The sequence below is a fragment of the Salmo salar genome, chromosome ssa03, assembly GCF_905237065.1.
Source record: "Salmo salar chromosome ssa03, Ssal_v3.1, whole genome shotgun sequence".
Lineage (NCBI taxonomy): Eukaryota > Metazoa > Chordata > Actinopteri > Salmoniformes > Salmonidae > Salmo > Salmo salar.
Window position 1 is genome coordinate 35,990,368 of NC_059444.1, and position 21,077 is coordinate 36,011,444.

Sequence of the window (21,077 nt, forward strand, 5' to 3'; positions counted from 1 at the left end):
TCGCCTCTTCCTCTCTGTTTTTTTTCCAACAAAATCAATTGATGTGCATTTCTTATGTCCTGCAGAGTACCGCCAGCTACTGTTCAATTGTTGATTAATGAGCGAGGTTAATTGACTGCAGATGATTGTAGAATTTTTACTCAACTTTATTTTGTATGTAGTAAGAATATGGTTGTTATCATATAGTCTACCTCACAAGAGGTTGGTGGGACCTTAATTGGATAGGACGGGCTTGTGGTAATGGCTGGAGCGGAATCAGTGGAATGGTGTCAAATAAATCAAACGTGTTTGACGCCATTCCATTCGCTCCGTTCCAGCCATTATTATGAGCCGTCCTCCCTCAGCAGCCTCCACTGGTCTACCCATATTGGACGCAAAGTCAATATATTCCTTGCAGAAGAGACCAAGTGCTACTGATCTAATTCCATGCACGCATCTGTTTATGTCGCTGGTGTAGCAGGTAAAGTCACAGCGCTGACGTCCTGTTCACGGTTTGCGCACGTGTAATCCTGGTGTAGCTCCTCTGTAATTGTCAGCAAATTGATTGACTGAATTAACAAGAGAACAATCTGCTGGTGCACAAGCACATTTCTAAATTGCACCTGGTGTATTTTACTATTCTACTATTCTTACTCCCAATAGTAACTAAGTTGAGACCACGACATTCCCCCCCCAGGAGCCCCAAGTGACCGCTTATGCCTGGAGCCGGCCCTGATTGCACTATATACAACCTGAAAATCCATTCAATTCAATGTCATTTAATATTCATGGTATGACACACAAAATGACAATTATTTGTTCAAATTTGACATCCTCATTTAACAATGCTTACCTTCCTATAAAGCCCTTGAAGCATATCAAGTAATTTATGTCATATTGTTGAGATTAGTAAAAATGCTAGGCAAATTACCATTCTAATATGGCATTCCCTTTTTTGAGCTCTGTAATTTCTTAAATAAACATGAAGTTGAAAAAAAAACGATTGGAAGTTCTTACTTGAGTTGTAAGTAGTAGGGTTTTAAAGGTGAAATAATTGTTAAACATGTTTTTCAAGAAGACACAGTTAGGGTTAACTGTACAACGCTGAGGAAAACACTGAACAACATGCAATCTTACATTCTGACATTGGCAAACTTACATTGATGTTTTTGATGTATTTTGAGGTTACCGAGAACCGTGAAACTTTTACCACACTGCACACAACTAAATGGCTTTTGTCCACTGTGAAATCGCTCATGTCTTTGGCAGTTGTCCTGCCTTGCAAACATCTTGCCACAGAGTCTGCAACTGAAAGGTCTCTCACCCGTGTGAACACTCTGATGGGACTTAAGTCTGGTTTTCTGCGTAAAACTTTTCCCACACTCAAGACATCTGTATGGTTTGACTCCAGCATGAGAGTGCTGGTGTGCTTCAAGTTGACAATGGCGGTGGAAGCTCTTTCCACACAATGAGCATATGAACACTTTTTGGTTTGGTACAGCTCTCCAAACATTGACCATTCTTTTTGTTTTCAATCTGTTCTTATTAAGAATATGCTCATTGCTGTGTGAGTTTGACTCAGATGTGTTCTCAGTTGCTCTCATGAGCCCCTGTGAAGAAGGTCCTGGCTGCTGCAGTCTAGGCTGTAAAATCAAGCCCTCCATCACAACAGGGTGCAGAGTATCTCTGTACTGCCCCATGTCAGCTTGAAAGGACTCAGACATGGCATCGCCATGATAAAGAGGATGCCACTCGGGCTCCACTTTCACTGGGATAGTGCTGAAAATGTCACTAAGTGGTTTCTCTGCAGAAGACAAAGAGTTGCAGGAAGCAGGATGGGACGGGATGGGAGCAGGATATTGATCTGCCTGAGAGGAAAACATCTGTAAGCATCTCTCTGTAGTGTAAGACCCATCTGGGTGAGTGGAATCATTCCCACTTAGTCCTTGTGTAACAGAGAACCACAGCTGACTATCTCTCTCATCCATTCTAAAGTCCAAACTGCCTGTGATTCCTGGGTCCTGTACAGTTCCCTGGGCTACATGTTTTTCCACCTGCTCTGCTTTCACCAGCAACTCCAGTCCACCCCTCGCCTCCACAAGGTGTCCTGAGCTCTGCAGCTCATTGAACTTCTCCGGGTCCTCTACAGGCGTGGCTTGGGATTTCTGGTCCTCTTCATTACCTGGAAGTAGAGTAGACGGTTTATGTAATTGTTAGAAATGTGTCAAATAAGCGATAAAGCAAAACCCTGTACAGTGCAAATAACCTGACTTGATAGCAGGGCCGTAACTACATATGAGGACACAGAGGTCTGGACTTTGGTAATTTTTTCTAATTTGAAAAATAATAAAAGTATATAAACTCAGCAAAAAAAAGAAACGTCCTCTCACTGTCAACTGTTTATTTTCAGCAAACTTAACATGCGTAAATATTTGTATAAACATAAGATTCAACAACTGAGACACAAACTGAACAAGTTCCACAGACATGTGACTAACAGGCTGACCCCAACCCTCCGATCCAACAGGTCCCAGACGTGATGAATGGGATTGAGATCCGGGCTCTTCGCTGGCCATGGCAGAACACTGACATTCCTGTCTTGCAGGAACTCATGCACAGAACGAGCAGTATGGCTGGTGGCATTGTCATGCTGGAGGGTCATGTCAGGATGAGCCTGTAGGAAGGGTACCACATGAGGGAGGAGGATGTCTTCCCTGTAACGCACAGCGTTGAGATTGCCTACAATGACAACAAGCTCAGTCCGATGATGCTGTGACACACCGCCCCAGACCATTACGGACCCTCCACCTCCAAATCGACCCCGCTCCAGAGTACAGGCCTCGTTGTAACGCTCATTCCTTCGACGATAAAGGCGAATCCGACCATCACGCCTGGTGAGACAAAAACGCGACTCGTCAGTGAAGGGCACTTTTTGCCAGTCCTGTCTGGTCCAGCGACGATGGGTTTGTGCCCTTAGGCAACGTTGTTGCCGGTGATGTCTAGTGAGGACCTGCCTTACAACAGGTCTACAAGCCCTCAGTCCAGTCTCTCTCAGCCTATTGCGGACAGTCTGAGCACTGATGGAGGGATTGTGTGTTCCTGGTGTAACTCGAGCAGTTGTTGTTGCCATCCTGTACCTGTTCCGCAGGTGTGATGTTCGGATGTACCGATCCTGTGTAGGTGTTGTTACACGTGGTCTGCCACTGCAAGGACAATCAGCTGTCCGTCCTGTCTCCCTGTAGCACTGTCTTAGGGGTCTCACAGTACGGACATTGCAATTTATTGCCCTGGCCACATCTGCAGTCCTCATGCCTCCTTGCAGCATGCCTAAGGCACGTTCAAGCATGGGGAACAGTGTTTAACCCCTTTACAATGAAGATCTGTGAAGTTATTTTGATTTTTAGAATTATCTTTGAAAGACATGGTCCTGAAAAAAGGACATTTCTTTTTTTGCTGAGTTTATTTTGAACACAACAAAGTAAATCAATTACGGGTCAACATCTAAATATTGCTCCCAGCGTTGATCAAAGCTCCGTGCGCTTATATTCTTAATCTGATTGAGTTCTAATCGCTCCAGCCTCTTTGCGGACGAACAGTGGTTTGTTTATGTTCACCTGCATCGCCCAGATTTGCCTTCCGGTTTTGCCTTTTTAGCAGCAACCACTCTCTCAAAGGGCTAACCCTGCTTTCTCGCGGCACAGGCCCGAGGGCTTGTGACGTAAAACGACATGGCAGGAGTCACTTTTACTTTCTTCTCCAACACTGTTTTTTTTGCATTATTTAAACCAAATTGAACATGTTTCATTATTTATTTGAGACTAAATTGATTTTATTTATGTATTATATTAAGTTAAAATAAAAGTGTTCATTCAGTATTGTTGTAATTGTCATTTTAAAAGTTAAATTACAAATCTTAATGGCTAGGCCCACAGAGATCCTATTGAATTAATAGGGATTCTGTATGTAGTTCTATGATTAGGCCCATAAAACATTTGAGCTCCTGCACCATGAAGAAATTAATTCTACTTTCACTCCTGTATATTTAGTAATGCCTAGGACTACAAATGCAAAAGCTATGTAATTTGAGAAAAGAGATATCCATGTAAATAACTGATGATTTTATGCAATTCATCATTACAACTGACCGAACAATAACGTTACCTGATGCTACATGTTAGTGTGAATCAGTTCTCATATTTCCCCCCTTTTATGGGTATAACATTACAATTGTATAGCTAATAGTCTGTGTTTGCAGATGACTGAGGTGAACTAACCTAGTGCAACAACGGTGATAATGACTGGGGTCATTTTTGCTGTTCTCCAAATAGCATTTTAATAGGGGTCGCGCGCCTTCCGGACCTCATTACAACTCAAATCCTGGTTACACAACTGAGGTACATTGAACGAGGTATAAGACGCTAAGTTAATCGTTAGAACCGTAGGTATATGGTACGATAGGACCCTATGGGTCTAACGATGAACGTAGCCTTAAGATGCTTTAAACCGGGCCCTGCTTGACAGCACTAAACTAAGAGTGAGCTCTCACCTTTTTGTGAGGTCCCACTCCCAAGCTGAATTCCCTCAGCATGTTGCCTGTCATTTGTCCCTCGTGCTGCTGCTTCCCTTTGAGCTTTCCTCAGTTCTCTTTCCATCAGCTGTAAACTATTTTTAAGGCCTTCTATCTCATTTTCTTTCCGACACATTTCCAGCCGTAGCACGACAGTACCCTCGTCTACAAATTTGGTTATTTCTGCAACAGCTGCCTTTGCTAGCACATCCATGATTGCACCTATTTGTGTACTAAAAGAAACAGTGTTAGACATTGCTCATCAAATAAAATCACCGTTGTTACACAGAAACAAATATGCAGTGCGAGTGCCTCTGTAAAATGTTTAGAACATAATCGTTTCTTCTATTGTACAGCCTCTCGAAGCTAGCAAGCAGCAACGTTTGTGGAAGGGGGGAAGAAAAAAAAACTTCTTCCTGAAAGATGGATAACGGAAATGACGACAGAAAGTACCAAACACTTTCAAATAAATGCACTTATATGGGAATATTTATTTGAAATCAGTAATAAACGCCTTGCTGCCTGGTTTTATTGTCTGCTAGCTACTAGTGAATTGATTTTTGAAAATACAAATACGACGACCACTTTTCTTTGCAGAAGAAGTTTATTTACAAAAACAAATAAAACAGAAAATGCATTATTTTATGGAATTGACACAAATGATGACACATTGCCCTTAAAAACATCTCTAGACAATCATTAAGCAATCATTAACTCCTAAGAAGTTATTACATTTGCTTTCTCACCATTTGCTTGCTCACTCTTAACACCCATTGTGGTTATGCATGAGATGTGATACCTGAGATTTCCATACTTGGTGTACATTGACAACTCTTTGCAGAATGATTAAAACAAAGCAGTTAAAATGGTAAGTTACATTAATAGGTTAAAAGCAGCAACAAAAAGGGGGACATTTACAGAGGGAAAGAGAGAGAGTGAGAAGGATCAGTTTTCTGAGTTGCCCTGAATCTGAGTGGGCCGGTTCTAGGCCCAGGCTGAATTATACAGGGAGTATAATAAAAATAATAAAAAAATGTTTCATGTATTTATATATTTTATATAAATGATCAGTTGTATACTAACCGTCCAGACAGAGTCGATGACTACAACATTTACTGGCGTCTTTGTCCACATCTTTCTCTTTATTGTACTTCATATCCTCAATCTTTCTGTTTCTCCCTCTCACTGCTGCCCTCTTCCTCGCTCCCTCTCTTGATTTCCATTTCAACAGCTTCATCAAAACACATACTTATTTGACTGTTCTTCATCATGTCTCTCATTCCCCCCTCTTCCACATCTCTCCTCCTCTCCCCTCCCCACTGTGCCTGCCACTCCCTTTTGCCTCTGTCCTCATCTTCCCCTTTCTCATTCCACTGTTGTTCTGTCTCGCAGACTTTGTCATGCTCTGGCTTCCCTTCCATCTTTCTCTCTTTGTCCTTATCTTGCTGTCCCAAAGCCCCGTGTACCTTTCCCTTCCCCGTGGCTCTGTCTGCCTCTCTCCTCTCCCTTTGCTGCTCTTGTCTGAGGTTCAGTGCAGTTATTCGGCAGTGATGTGGCTTGGGTGGTACCATTGGCACTGATCTTGATTGATACACTTTAGGTGGGGTTTGTTGTTTAGACTTGACCAGCACTCTCCCCACCCCTTTTTCAGACCCCACTTTACTACCTCTCCTTTCCTTCTGTCCCTCATTCAATTCTTTGATGTAAATCTGGACCTCTTTCAGTTCTTCCTCGCTTTCCTCTATTACTGTTGGTATCTGTAGTTGGTCTTTTGTCTCTCCTTCATTCTCCTTATCTGGCCCTGTTGATTCACGTTCCTCTGTCTCCTGTTGGACCACATGTATACTATCTCCTTCTTCGTCCCTGATTACACCTCCCACTTCCATCTCTTTATCTCCCTCCTCATCTCCCTCTCCCACAACATTCTTCATCAGATCTATAGTTCTTTCTCTTCTCTTTAAAACATGCTCAATCAACATATTTTCCATCCCCTCTGCAGCTGCCTCTTCCTCAGTCTCTCCCATGGTATCCACTCCTTCCACCTCTCGCTTCGTCTCTTCTTTTGCACTCATCTCTTCACTTGCCTTACTCTCCCCTTCCTTATCTATCTCTTTCTGCTGTACTCTAATACTCTCTCCCTCATTGGTTTCTATCACCTCCTCCATAACTTTACTTTCCTCAGTCTCCCCTTCCCTATCCTTCCTCTCTCCACTTTCCATCATGTCATCCCTGGCTAATATGCTCATTATCTCATAAATGTCTTCTTCTCCTACTTCCCCTTCCTCACCTGCAATCCTTTCCTCTTCTTCAATCATTCCTCTTTGCTCCCTCGCCCCAAAGTCCACCCCTTCTGTTTTTTCCAACTCCTTTAATACCTCTCTCTTCTCAGTCTCAGTTCTTGTTACCTCTCCTTCTTGTTTGTTAAATTGTCCCCCATTTCTATCTTCTCTTTCCTCCATCTCTTCCTCTACATCTTCCTCCTTTCCCTCGCTATCCCTCTCAGCACTATTTTCAAGCTGCTCCATTGCGCCCCCAGCTGAAACTACCTCCGATCGCTCATTGAGTATGTTCTTTGGCTCTTCAGCACAGGAAACTATACGACAGGCAGTGAGTAAATGCTCTTGTGAATCTGCTTTCTCGGCTTCGCTCACGGTATCGCCATTGTAACCCTCTGAAATCACACCTTCACCACAGTGACTCCTCAGGTCCTCCTCATCTCTGAGCTGCAGGTGAACTCCAGTGTCCTCTTCCTCTGCAGTGGTCTGCAGTGAGGCCTCCTCACAGTCAGTTGATGAGGATGCTGAAGCGAGGCCCCTCTCAATGTCACCTGGTGTTTCCTCTTCCTTCATCATGCTCGTTTCAACTGAGTGACAACATTCTTGTATCTCAGTGCTGTAAAGTGAAGAGTAAGACATCAGATCTATGATGACAGGTAACATTTATCATGTACATTTATCCTGATATACTGTTCTTGACTTTGAGTCACTTCCTAACCCACCTCGGCTTACCTTTCTGTGCATGTATTCGTCAGTGTGTCTGCCTGATCTTTCTCCTGGTTGTCTGGATCCTGCCCTGCATCCTCCTCCTCCAACAGGTCTATCGCTTCCAGTCTATTCTCTTCTTCAGCCTTGCTATTCCTCAAGACCTCTTCTGATGGGTTACAGCAATCAGGGGAATCAATGTCCAAGTGCTCAGGAGGCATTCTGGCCTCAGAACTCTGTGATAGACCAATTCCTATGGACCTGTCATCAGATGCACTGTCCAATTGTTGTGAGGGCTTAGCAGGGAGGGACAAAGCGTTCTCCACTTCAGTCTGAGGCCCACTCCATGTCAGTCTGTTGAACACCAAACTAGATGGTAGACTTTTACAGAACATGTCATCATCGTCCTCCTCATCTTCTCTGTCGTAATCAGCATCTTCGTCGTCATTATCCTCTTCTTCAGAGGAAGAGCACCGAGCAGGCAGGAAGGGCCTGGACATGTAAGGTAGACTCATTGAGTTGTTGGCTCGTCCATATTGATCAAAGCTTAGAGGTCTGTGTGTGGGCGTTTGTGTCTGCCTCAGTGTGTTTGTCTCTGTTTGGCAGCCTGTCTGTATTTGTGTCTGTGTGTCTACAGGTGGCTGTGTGACAGAGTCTGGTTTGTTATGTGAGAGTTCAGGGGATCTCTGCTCCACCTCGTCCTCATACTCATCTTCCCCATAATGAGGCTCCACTGAGAACGCCTGGAACATCTGGGAGGAGAGAGGATGGAGAAGAGAGGTTAGGATCATGACTAAATGATGAAACACACATGTGCACACGCACACACACCTTGGTGGAGGCACTGCTGTCCATGAGGTCCAGGAATCCAAAAGTATCCTGAAAGTCTAGTGGACAGTCCTGGACTTGTGCATCGTCCTCCTCCATCGTCGTAGGGTACGGCACATCTGTGGCAACTGCCTCATTTCTGACACCATTTGGAGAATCCAGGGCAGTCTGCACAGAGCCTTTGATTTCTGACAATTAAATGTAGATTTTACAGATTAACACAAAAGTCCTATCCAACTTAGATTGTATATTACCAATTGTCAATAATTCAATTTTCACAAAAAAGTGTAGAAAACTCACTCCAAACAGGATCAATAATCCTACTACAATCACGGTTTAATTTCCCTTATTGCACAAATGGGTTATGATCGTTAAAATATATGAATGATCAGACATACCCATGTGTTCTCCCTCTTCATCCTCCTCTTCATCGTTTTCATGGTTTACTGTATCCTCTCCTCCACCCTCACTCTCTTCACCCCTCTCCTCTGATGGCTTAGATACACAGTCCCCATTCAGTTCCTCCTCCTTTCTTCTGTCTTCTTTTCCTTCAACTTTAACATCCTCTGCCTCATCTCTCCTCTCCTCCGATACCTCTTGATCTCTTCTCTTGACTCTGTCAGTCTCGTCCTCCACCACAACTTCCACTTGGATGTGCCTTTCCCCTTCCTCCTGTCTCTCACCCTCCCCACCCTCTCCCTTATCTCCGCTCTCCTCTCCTCCGCTATGATTGCCCCTTTCTGCTCCACCCCCCTGCAGCACCCCAATGGCCAGGCCTGATGTGATGTGAAGGGGGACGGTGACTGAGAAAGGTCTGGAGATGTGTATCCCTGCCCGCCGGTCCGCTTTGCTGGAGAGTCCTGGGGATCTGGATGGGGGTTGCAGAGCCTCAGTGCTGATGCCCCCACTACAGTGACTGTCCAGTCGACTGTATGTGCCCTTTGTTCCCCCGCCCCCGCTCACTACACTCACACTAGCCCCCTGACCCCTCCGGAAGGTCACAGCATACCCACTGCCCACATCACTACCATTAGTGGATGCCCCTCGATCCGCACCACCTTGGGGACAGGGAGAGGGCTGAGCCAGGGGGGACATGACAGTGGAAGGGGCTCCTTGTCTGGAACCTGTGAGGTATGGTAAACAGTCACATTAGTTTACAGATGAAACTGTCATAAGTGTAAGCCTATAATACTACTGAACACAGAAATGTAAGTATGCTTTAGCAGAATGCATGGATTACTCTACAAACATGTTCACCAATATCTATACATTATAGATAAGGAGTCGGTAAACAAGGAAGGATGTGTACTTTCATGCGAATAGGGCATTGAGCTCAGGGAATCCATGCTCTTTGCAGGCCTTAAGACAGTGCTCTCTTTTTCTACAGAGAAATGGAGAGATGATTATACAACTCAAATTAATCATTATTACCATTGCAAAGCTATGCATTGTATTGAAAGATAATAACATGTGGCACTGATTCTTATGGGAGAGGGTGCATACCTTTGGTTGAGTTCTTGTTCCTTCGTCTCGGGTCTTGGAGTCTGCCTCCTAAATTGAAGATGGACTTCCACTTCCTGCTCTTGAGAGATCCCTTCCTCCTGTAGAGAATGTTACTACTGTTACTGGGGCCAGGAGTTTTTCTTCACCACGTGAACTGTTCATTGAAGAACTATCCCCTCTAGTACTAGTCTACCTTTTACGATTGTGACCACTAAATCTCTACCTATCTCAACCACTATACTATTACTCCCTACTACTACATTGTCATAAATTGGAAATGTTTTGGTTCTTTGGTTAATTTGCTTACTTGTCTGTGCCGTCGATGATGGCGTGATATGAGCGCATGGCCGGGGGGCCGTCCCCTGGGCTGATATTGCCTAACTGGAATGGAATGGCCCGGAATAAAGGTTTCTCTGGATTGTGTATTGAGGGAGATGGGAATGACTTAATACACTCCAGACCAATACCTTTATAAGGAGATGAACAAGAGAGGAGATATGAGAGATTATGAGTGAGTGTACAGTGCATTTGGAAAGTGTTCAGACCCCTTGACTTTTTCCACATTTTGTTACGTTACAGCCTTAGTCTAAAATGGAAGAAACTGTTTTTTTCGCTCATCAATCTACACACCCCATAATGACAAAACAAAAATAAGTTTTTCGATTATTTTGCAAAATTATAAAAAAATAAGAAACTGACATATCATATTTACGTAAGTATTCAGAGCCTTTACTCAGTACTTTGTTGAAGCACCTTTGGCAGCGATTACAGCCTCAAGCTTTATTGGGTATGACGCTACAAGCTTGGTACACTTGTATTTGGGGAGTTTCTCCCATTCTTCTCTGCAGATCCTCTCAAGCTCTGTCATGTTGGATGGGGAGTGTAGCTGCACGGCTATTTTCAGGTCTCTCCAGAGATGTTTGATCGGGTTCAAGTCTGGGCTCTGGCTGGGCCAAGGGCATTCAGAGACTTGTCCTGAAGCCACTCCTGCGTTGTCTTGGCTGTGTGCTTAGGGTCGTTGTCCTGTTGGAAGGTGAACCTTCGCCCCAGTTTAAGGTTCTGAGCGCTCTGGAGCAGATTTTCATCAAAGATCTCTCTGTACTTTGCTCCGTTTATCATTGCTCCAAATCATGTCCAATCAGTTGAATTTACCACAGCTGGACTCCAATCAAGTTGTAGAAATATCTCAAGGTTGATCAATGGAAACAGGATGCACCTGAGCTCCATTTCTAATCTCATAGCAAAGGGTACTGAATACTTATGTAAATAAGGTATTGAATTATTTGTTTATATATATTTGCAAAAAAAATCTAAAAACCTGTTTTTGCTTTGTCATTATGGGGTATTGTGTGTAGATTGATGAGGAATATTTTTTATTTTAGCGTAAGGCTGTAACGTAATAAAATGTGGAAAAAGTACACTGTATATTCTCAGAGAGAGAGCGACAAAGAGGTGATGTACCTGAATCAGGAAACAGCTGGGGCACGTGGGTGAGGATAAATTCCACTACGATGGACTGGACCCTCACCTCCATGAAGGCTGCAGTACCGTTAAACCCTGACGCCTCAATGTCTTTTGACCTGCAAACAGCCTCAGAAGGTTAAACGACATTGAACAATGCAAATACACTGTTTAAATTGTCTCTATCTAGTTCATGTCTTTCTCTCTCATGTAGATACACACACCTGAGAAGGTTTGGAGCCCAAACAATGGCGAGGTTCCGGGCATGCATGTTGGTGTGTGAGGAATAAGAAGCCATCTTTACAAGGTGACGCATCAGGAACTCTAGAGTTCTGAGAAACCAGGGGGCGGGAGAAGGGACAAAAAGAGAGGGAAGTGCTTTAATTCTATAGTTAGTTTGAAAACAGTTTAAACTATTGAAGAAAAACTACACATGGCAAAATGTACAGTCCCCCTAGTTACAAACAGATGGTTCCAGCAATGTTACACATATGTAACAGTATTCCTTCTGTCCCTCTCCTTGTCCCAACTTGGGCTCGAACCAGGGACCCTCTGAACACATTAACAACTGCCTCCCACGAAGCATCATTACCTAATGCTTCCTCAAAAGCCGCGGGTCTAGCAGAGCAAGGGAAACAAGTACTTCAAGGTCTCAGAGCGAGTGGCATCACTGATTGAAATGCTACTATCGCGCACCACTAACTAGCTAGCCATTTCACACCAGTTACTCTCACCCACCCTTTTGACCTCCTCCTCCTCTGCAGCAACCCCAGCAGCTGGGCAAAGCCCAACTGAGTGATCTGGGTCACGGCACCAATGCAACAGTGCTGCTTCCGTCCCTCTCCTTGCCCCAACCTGGGCTCGAACCAGGTACCCTCTGAACACATCAACAACCGCCTCCCACGAAGCATCGTTACCTATCGCTCCACAGAGCAAGTGAAACAACTACTTGAAGGTGACATCTTTGATTGAAACGCTACTAGCGTGCACCGCTAACTAGCCATTTCACACCGGTTACACGTAGCAAACATTTACTCTTTCTCTATGAAAAACGGCTGAATAGGTAGAGGTTTACCTGTAATGGGGAGCAGGTAATTCCTTCAGCACGTCCTTGATCTTCACCAGCCTCTCGTCCTCCAGCTGAATTGCCACAGCTTCCTGGGGTTAAGTGGTGTGTGAGGTTGATACATAAAGCCATATGCCATCTTAAAGATGCGTTATAAAAGGTTTTGTATAATGTCAGCCAGTTGTTTTAAAAGTAGCGCTCACAAGCCAAACACGGGTCCCAAAAATGTTTTAACAATTGTGTACAACGTCATACATTTCGTATGATGTTACGTCCTGCAATTAAAAATAATAAGAACTTTTATCCCTCCTGCAATTCGTATGGACACAAATTCCAATTCGTACAATATGGTACGAATTTGTGAGTCCCGTTCAATCTCTTTAATGCTGGGTCCCGTTCAGTGGGTATGAAATGGGAGAAAACATTTTGAACATACCTGAACATGTCCAATAGAAACACTTCATTTTCCGTGTCAGAATGCTTTCTCCTTTTCGCTCATACTGAATGCAACCCTGGTGTCCATGTATCTGAATTACTATCAAGTAAAACAGGTACTCACAGCATATTTGTCATAGAGCTGGTATGTGAGGAGAGGATTGGGCAACTCTCTGAAGTAGGCCTTGCAGAGAGAGCTGACACAGTGAATGTCCTGCAGGTACACATCCTTATTGAGATCTGGGGTTCCCTCACTGTCAAACTCACCCCTGTTTGGAGACAAACACATTACATTTCACTGCTGTACTTGACCACATAGAAACGCACGGACTCACGCAAGCACTCAGGAGCATGCACACACACACATACGAGGCACAAACACACACACGCTTACCGAAGTTTCTGTGTGTTGGATGACACCCCAGATAGCCTGTAGATCCCATCTACAACCCCATGCTTCTCAATGAATTCACTGCAGCTTCGCAGCACCTGAGGAACTGAGAGACAGACAAGATGATAATACTATGGAAGTGACAGGGATGAACAACAGGATGCTAATATTTAACTTATTCAGATACAACATATTCTAACAGACTGAGGGAACTTGGGACTTACTCTCCTGACAGCTTGTAGCCAGGTGGTCCAACAGGTGACAGCCAAACACCTTCTCAATGTTCCCTCCTTTTCTCCGGAGTCTCCGCATTACTTATTTTCTACTGCCTCAACTTCTCACATTCAGCCCTGTTGTCAACTGGGTGTGTGCATGCGTGTCTAGTATATGTATTTTCTGTATGAATTGGTCAATGGTAACGTGGATTTCATATACATTTACAATGTGCTGTTAATATTATAGGCGGTGTTGTTTTCTTAATTGGATCTTATTGTGCTTTATGTTTAACTCTGTGAAGTGCATTACTTTACTGTGCTATACTGAGCTGTGTTAAGCTATTCTGCTGGGTCATGCGGTATGTTGTTGTGTTTGTGGCACTCTGTAAAGTAAGAAACCCCCAAAATCATATGTATACACCAACACAACACTTAATGTGGTCACTTAAAATCAAACTGTGCATCGCTCACAATCTACAGCATACATAACTCTTCACTTTCCCCCAATATATTTTTCACAAAATAAACAAGCCACACCCTTCACCCCAATACTCCCAGTCGCCCTCTCAGTGCTGTGATCTGGGGACACTTCAAATTCAATCAAGCCTCCCTATGCTGATGGGACACCCTGACACCCCAAACCAAGTCTCTGGCTGTTCTCTGTGACCCTCTCTTCCCTGCCTCTCGTGGCAATTGTGGCCCTCTCACTGCAGCTGAAGTCCATTTAACTATACATTGTAACTGCAGGCCTGTCGTAGAACATAAAGCCTCTGAGCCTGAACCCACCTCTCCATCCCCCTGACCCCTACCATCCCACATCTAACACAGTGTCACTGCTACTCTTCTCCAGTGTCGGGGTGACTTACAGGTAAAAACAAGAATAAGAAAGAGTAAGAGAGTTAAGACTGTTCCTACCTTCACTCTGCACAGGCACAACCAAGCAGCAGCAAGCAATGACGCAAGAAACCACTAAACTTCCCCTGTTGACTTCCTGAGTCTCTCCTTTTCTCTCACATTCTCTTTCTGTATATCGCCACCGTTATCTCCGCCTGTTGACTGGCAAATCAATGAACCAGTAAATCATTCAAACTAACAAGCATATCAATTTCTCTAATCTATTTAGATATCTACAGTATCTAATGACCTTCGATTCAGATTACCAGTTTTATACAGTACTGGTGTAGTGTCAGATTAAACAATGTACACAGTAAAAGTGTAGTTTCCAGATGTAAAATGTGATGCTTATTGAAGATGTATAGTCAATTATACTTAAATATTTTATTGACTAGTTTTGAGTTGACATATAACTTAAAGCTGCAATATGTAACTCTTTGGGCGACCTGACAAAACTCACATAGAAATGTGAGTTATAGATATGTCATTCTCATTGAACGCAAGTCTAAGAAGCGGTAGATCTGTTCTATGTGCGCTACTTCTAAGATTACCGTTCATAAGTTTAATTTTTGTGTCTTTTACTTTCGGTTTTGTACACCAGCTTCAAAACTGCTGAAAATACAAGATTTTTGGTTATGGAAAATATATTTCACAGCGGTTTAGATTGTATAGTCGTGGCCAAAAGTTGAGAATGACGCAAATATTAATTTACACAAAGTTTGCTGCTTCAGTGTCTTTAGATATTTCTGTCAGATGTTACTATGGAATACCGAAGTATAATTACAAGCATTTCATAAGTGTCAAAGGCTTTTATTGACAATTACATGAAGTTGATGCAAAGAGTCAATATTTGCTGTGTTGACCCTTCTTTTTCAAGACCTCTGCAATCCGCCCTGGCATGCTGTCAATTAACTTCTAGGCCACATCCTGACTGATGGCAGCCCATTCTTGCATAATCAATGCTTGGAGTTTGTCAGAATTTGTGGGTTTTTGTTTGTCCACCCAACTCTTGAGGATTGACCACAAGTTCTCAATGGGGTCTGGGGAGTTTCCTGGCCACAGACCCAAAATATCGATGTTTTGTTCCCCGAGCCACTTAGTTATCACCATCCTCCAAAAGATGCACTCACAACAGCTTGCTGCCATTCCTGAGCAAGCTCTGTACTGGTGGTGCCCCGATCCCGCAGCTGAATCAACATTTCAGGAGACGGTCCTGGCGCTTGCAGGACTTTCTTGTGCTCCCTGAAGCCTTCTTCACAACAATTGAACCGCTCTCCTTGAAGTTCATGATAAGCCAATAAATGGTTGATTTAGGTGCAATCTTACTGGCAGCAATATCCTTGCCTGTGAAGCCCTTTTTGTGCAAAGCAATGATGACGGCATGTGTTTCCTTGCAGGTAACCATGGTTGACAGAGGAAGAACAATGACTCCAAGCACCACCCTCCTTTTGAAGCTTCCAGTCTGTTATTCAAACTCAATCATCATGACTGAGTGATCTCCAGCCTTGTCCTCATCAACACTCACACCTGTGTTAACGAGAGAATCACTGACATGATGTCAGCTGGTCCTTTTGTGGCAGGGCTGAAATGCAGTGGAAATGTTTTCTGAGGATTGAGTTCATTTGCATGGCAAAGAGGGACTTTGCAATTAATTGCAATTCATCTGATCACTCTTCATAATATTCTGGAGTATATGCAAATTGCCATCATACAAACTGAGGCAGCAGACTTTGTGAAAATTAATATTTGTGTCATTCTCATAACTTTTGGCCACGACTGTACAATGATTCTCTACACTATACTTGCTTGTTTTGTCACCAACTGAAATTAGGCACACTATTATAATTTTAGCAACCAGGAAATGGCGGAGCGATTTCTGCATAGTGCACCTTTAACATTCTAAGGGTGAGTAAGGTGAAAATATAACTTGAGAAATCAAGTTGAGTTGATTTATTAACCTGACCTGATATGAGACTGTCCCCTTGTGGCAAGTGACATCCCAGAAAGACAAACACGAACTAGACAATACATCCTAAATGACTCTTTCATATATATTTTTTTAATTGAATATAAACATGTTTTTTATGATTTTGTGGCACAAATACACAATGTTACCAGTTGTAAATAGGTTGTTAAAATGAAAGTGAGGTGCCGTCAACAGTCAAAAAAATCTATAGAGAGGAAAAGCTTGTTAAAATGTCTCAAAATAATTTCTGCCCACATTTTCACATAGAAAATGTTACCAAAAAATTATACAATTATGTAACTATTTGTTCCATCTGGTCTGAGACAACATTAAACTTGTGTGTGGATCCCCAGGGTATGCAGGTACCACATGTTGAGACACTGGATTCTCTCCGATGTGAGTTCTCTGATGTGACTTCATACTGGAGCGCCGGGTGAAGCATTTCCCACACTGTGTGCACTCGTAGGGCTTCTCCCCGCTGTGGACCACAGCATGTCTGATCAGGTTGCACTGCTTGGTGAAACTCCTGCCACACTGTTCGCAGGTGTACGGTTTCTCTCCGGTGTGACTCCGGAGGTGTTCTTTGAGCTGGCTGAAACGCTGGAAGCTCTTCCCACAGAAGGTGCAGCTGAAACGCCTCTCAGTGGTGCCGCCGGACCTCCACTGAGTCCTCATCCTCTTCACCATGTTAAAACTACTGCGACTCAGGCTGTATCCAGAGAAGGTGGAGGTGGTGGCCATGTTTGACCCGGTCATGCACTCACTCATTCTCACTGTTGCTTCTGAAGCCCTGTACTGATGCTGCCTTGGCTGTATAGCTAAACTATTTCCGTCATTATTTGAGTTCAGCGTCTCGCTGCTCTGTCCTTCTGGCATCTGTTGTCTAGTCGCATCAGCCAATGTCCTGACATGTTTTTTCATGTGTGCTGCTGCACTGAACATGTTAGCGTGTGGTTTCCCTATAGAAGAGTGAACCGATGGCCCTACGGATGGCAGCCCACTGTGAGATGGAAAAATTGAGATATTCTGAGAGTACTCTTCTGCGCCATGAAAGGAGAAATCTGGGTGGCCATCAGGGTCAGTGTCTCTGCCTGGATCCACAGAGGTCCACAGCTGCCCATCAGTCTCATCCATGACAAACTGGTCAGGTCCTGCCAGGGCCGTGGTCTGATCCAGCTCCTCCTCTTTCTCATCCTTCACCATCACTAGCTCTTGTGAGTCCTCGTCCTCGGCTGGGCGGTGCTGCTCTGTGCTGAACACCTCTGTAGATGCAGGCCGGGGAATGCCTGGTTCCTCTGGACCATCAGAATTGGGGCAATGTTCCACTGAGTCTTCAGAAGATATGTTGGGTTGTGTGATGAAGTCCTCGTCACAGCGCCGTTGCTCAAAGGATTGTGGTTGCCCAGGCTTGGATCCAGACTCTAAATATTTGGGAATAAACATAAAATAAACATTACAACAGACCCTTAACGGTTGCAAAACATGACTGCTTTAGAATTGACTGCATGTGTACGTGCGCTCCATATGCCAGAACATAAAACACTCAAAACCAATGTAGCAATTTGGAACGTGCACAGGGGCGTCAGTTGGGTATGGCAGTCACCATGCCCTAGGTCAAGACAAAAATTGTAAAAGTAGGCTACCAAAAAGTAGACTAAATCATTCCAATCCCGATTAAAATGCAACAGCTGTTTAGCACATAGATTGACTGGCTTTAGGACCAGGCGGAGCTTCGCTCAGAGAGAAGCTGCCAGCCTGACCATCTTTCTCTGAGACAGCTTTTTTTGCCGGTCAGTCAATTAGGCAGTATGCCTTTGCTTTGAATTTGACGTTGGCAATTCAAGTCGGCTCTGTGGCCACCTGTTTTATGCAACAGTTACTTTCACATTGTTGTCAGCCTAGGGGGCACGTACAATAGGCTAGGGATAAACTTCCCCAACAGAAAATTGAATTTGCCAAAATGACCTATACAATTACTCGTTCCTATACAGAAATAAATACAATCATTCTAAATACTTCACCAGAGGGCATGATTTGGCCACACAGGATCACTAGCTTCTTTTAAAATATTAGCTGTGGATTGTTTTAAGCGCGCAGTTTTTTCAGCGTGTGCAGCAAATTGCCTACCAAATAGCTGATTGTTATGTTGCAGCGGTCAGTGAAAAGCAGTTTAATAGAAATATGCCTATCACAATATTTCAAAATACAAATCGTAGGAAAAACAGTTTAGAAAGCAAATGGCTATTGCTGAAAAGAGAAGACAAGAGACTAATCTGTCTCTAGTTATCAAAATTCTCAACTCCCAATTGAGCAAACAGTCTCTTATCTTATTGACACCAGCAGAGAGCATCGGCCATATCCCTGGTGAGTGCGCATATTCACTGTCTTTATCATTGGATGAGTACCACTGTAAAGTTTTTTTGGGGTGAAAAATATTATCCTCCTACAGGCTAGATGGACCTACATATTGTACAGTTTATGTCTCCCACCTTCTTCGGCCTAGATTAGATGGTTGCATTCAAGACAAGGTCATTTTTACTGATCCGTTTGTCAGTCAGCAGATTAGGCTATTTTTAAGTGTATTTTTTATTTTATTTAACCTTTATTTAACTAGGCAAGTCAGTCAAGAACAAATTATTATTTACAATGACTACTAATGTGTCATATTAAAAAAGATGTTGCTTATGTCTCCAGTTATATAAAGTGTAGTAGAATTGCATGAAATGTGTTTATAAAAGATCACATTTTTCCTCTGCAAAGAAAGGAGAAGAAATGTCTCTGATTAGGCTTACTCTATGTCACTACGTGCTCAGGCATACATTGTTCAGAACTGTCTGATTTGCTAACAGTGATTGAGTTACATAAAATTATGACTATGCAATCAACCCATTATATTAGGAATAGTAGCCTATCTTACATTAGTCTGCAAATGCAACGATAGATGCATGCAATCCTTTATTATAAAAGGTGCAATTTTATGCTGAACAAAATTGCTTTCCCAAACTTAAAACTCATCCGCCACCTATGGATATCGGCATTTGAAGTCGCTATCTGCATTATGCATCTATTTCATGTTGCACTGTATGAGCCGTTCCACAAGTAAATTAGTCACTTAATGATGAGGTTGAGCAGTGGTTGATATTGTACAGTATATGCCATTTCACAGACCTTTAAACCTAATATTGAGGTGATAATTAATGGCTAGGGTCATTTTTGTTTGTTTTTGCTGTCCTTCAAGTAGCATTTTCAATTGACTGTCATAGCCCCACATTAAACATATGTGATGATGAGTTGAGAAGACAATCCGAAATACTGTTAGAATGTTTTTCAATTGACTCCTATAGCCCCAAATAAAAAAAGTAAACATTGGCTGTTCATTACATAATTATTTTCACATGGTTGGGGTCACGAGAGTTTCAGCGATCAAAATGTTTGTGAACTCCTGCCCTAGGTTTAGCTGAACTGACGCCAATGAACGCACATACCACCACACCCACACAGTCTTCCATAGACAGAGCAGTAGCCCTTACGGTCACACCCACCATCTCCAGTGATCCTGAGCTCTTCCTGAGGGTCTGTTTTCCACACATTCTCTGCTGTCTCCTCATCTTTGATCACTATGTGTTCAGTCTCTGCTCTCTGCTCCCCATCTGTAGGCTGTAACAGGGGACTGAGGTTATTACTCTGGACACACCATATCTAACGCTTTTCATACCCATGAATCACACAAAAGCTGTAAATTCTCCTGATATTCCAATAACAGAATTGATCCAAGAGGTCAGGTCTCTGTAATTGTAAAAGGTGATGTATCACACCTGGGGTTGAGAGTCCTCTTCAACAGCCATCTCTCCATCTCTCCACTGTGAGTTACTCCTCTGCTTGTTCAAAACAATATTGACTGGATATGACGATCTCTCTGATGCCATGGGTATAAAATTGAAAAATAATTGTATTCAGTCAGATATTCACACACAATTTTTCATGAATAACACATCTACTACCTTTTCTTCTGACTCGTGTCTTCTTCAGCTCGCTTTCCATTATTTGACACTTCCTTTTCAGAACATCAATATCTTGCTGGCTTTGGGTCATTTCCAAACGTATAACTGCACAGCTATCATCAACTCGTTTGTTTATTTCTGCTACAGCTGCTTTAGCTAATACCTCCATAATGGATAACAACTGCGACTGAAAATTGCAGCTGGCCATCTTGTCTAGTCCAAATTACAGATTTCTATTCTCTGTGTGAAGTAAATAGTCTACAATTTACAAGCTAATGTGCAATATCAATACGTTAAGTTGATAAACAGCAACAATGGCAGAATCTCAATTTTAGACTCCTCGCGTCCTCTCTTCTGGTATCCTTCTGAAAACCCATTGAACAAAAAAGCCAGAGGTCCCGCCCCTCTGACCTTCTGCTCCAATGGGTTTTGAGAAGGAGACGAGAAGAGATTACCCGAGAAAAATAGCAATTGAGATGTTCCCAATGTTTTAAGGCGGAAGATTCGTGCGCAATAGCAAACTCACTTCGGCTCAACTCGTGACGTAAGTATTTATTACCGTAAGTATGAGACTGCAACAGCCCTTTGAAATTGGAAGAATTAGCACTGGCAAGGTAAATACTAGGGTCTGTCTAGTCTGCATGTAGGGTTGCTCACATGGTTATTAACATAGATATCATATTAAATGACTATAGTGGGCTATTTCATTAACTCTAAAATAGCAGCCATTTTGGTCTGGGAGAAATCCAAACCAGCCTAATTAGAATGAATGGCAGCAGAGGCATAATTT

At 43.1% G+C, this 21,077-nt stretch overlaps 3 protein-coding genes across 3 annotated transcripts; all 3 read right to left on the reverse strand.

The window, feature by feature from the left end:
• Positions 1-742: 742 nt before the first annotated feature.
• LOC106600398 (zinc finger protein 34) lies at positions 743-4,963 on the reverse strand. The gene is made up of 2 exons (XM_014191713.2): positions 4,526-4,963; positions 743-2,161 (listed from the first exon to the last, which is right to left on the reverse strand). The coding sequence occupies exons 1-2, from the start codon at positions 4,800-4,802 to the stop codon at positions 1,113-1,115; spliced, it is 1,326 nt and encodes a 441-aa protein (XP_014047188.1). The 5' UTR covers positions 4,803-4,963; the 3' UTR covers positions 743-1,112.
• Positions 4,964-5,131: 168 nt separating this feature from the next.
• On the reverse strand, positions 5,132-14,420 carry LOC106600392 (rho GTPase-activating protein 30). The gene is made up of 14 exons (XM_014191701.2): positions 14,342-14,420; positions 13,436-13,809; positions 13,215-13,317; positions 12,945-13,089; positions 12,395-12,477; positions 11,544-11,651; positions 11,320-11,438; positions 10,166-10,325; positions 9,859-9,956; positions 9,665-9,736; positions 8,754-9,479; positions 8,359-8,543; positions 7,555-8,279; positions 5,132-7,438 (listed from the first exon to the last, which is right to left on the reverse strand). The coding sequence occupies exons 2-14, from the start codon at positions 13,521-13,523 to the stop codon at positions 5,707-5,709; spliced, it is 4,344 nt and encodes a 1,447-aa protein (XP_014047176.1). The 5' UTR covers positions 13,524-13,809; positions 14,342-14,420; the 3' UTR covers positions 5,132-5,706.
• A 1,937-nt stretch (positions 14,421-16,357) lies between these two features.
• On the reverse strand, positions 16,358-20,660 carry LOC106600395 (zinc finger protein 263). Its single transcript, XM_014191707.2, has 4 exons — positions 20,288-20,660; positions 20,102-20,202; positions 19,829-19,943; positions 16,358-17,707 (listed from the first exon to the last, which is right to left on the reverse strand). Exons 1-4 carry the CDS (start codon positions 20,493-20,495, stop codon positions 16,587-16,589), a joined length of 1,545 nt encoding a protein of 514 aa, XP_014047182.1. The 5' UTR covers positions 20,496-20,660; the 3' UTR covers positions 16,358-16,586.
• Between the last annotated feature and the right edge of the window lie 417 nt (positions 20,661-21,077).

Bases quoted from the DNA above. Each gene is read 5' to 3' on its own strand.
- LOC106600398 (XM_014191713.2), bottom strand. From the start codon at position 4,802: ATGTCTAACACTGTTTCTTTTAGTACACAAATAGGTGCAATCATGGAT. The intron at 2,162-4,525 runs GTGAGAGCTCAC...CTCTACTTCCAG, and splicing joins GAGTGGGACCTCACAAAAAG to GTAATGAAGAGGACCAGAAA.
- LOC106600392 (XM_014191701.2), bottom strand. From the start codon at position 13,523: ATGCGGAGACTCCGGAGAAAAGGAGGGAACATTGAGAAGGTGTTTGGC. The intron at 8,544-8,753 runs GTATGTCTGATC...TTTAATTGTCAG, and splicing joins TGAAGAGGGAGAACACATGG to AAATCAAAGGCTCTGTGCAG. The intron at 8,280-8,358 runs GTGTGTGTGCGT...CTCTCCTCCCAG, and splicing joins ACAGCAGTGCCTCCACCAAG to ATGTTCCAGGCGTTCTCAGT.
- LOC106600395 (XM_014191707.2), bottom strand. From the start codon at position 20,495: ATGGCCAGCTGCAATTTTCAGTCGCAGTTGTTATCCATTATGGAGGTA. The intron at 20,203-20,287 runs GTAGTAGATGTG...CCATGGCATCAG, and splicing joins GACACGAGTCAGAAGAAAAG to AGAGATCGTCATATCCAGTC. The intron at 19,944-20,101 runs GTGTGATACATC...CCCCTGTTACAG, and splicing joins AAGAGGACTCTCAACCCCAG to CCTACAGATGGGGAGCAGAG.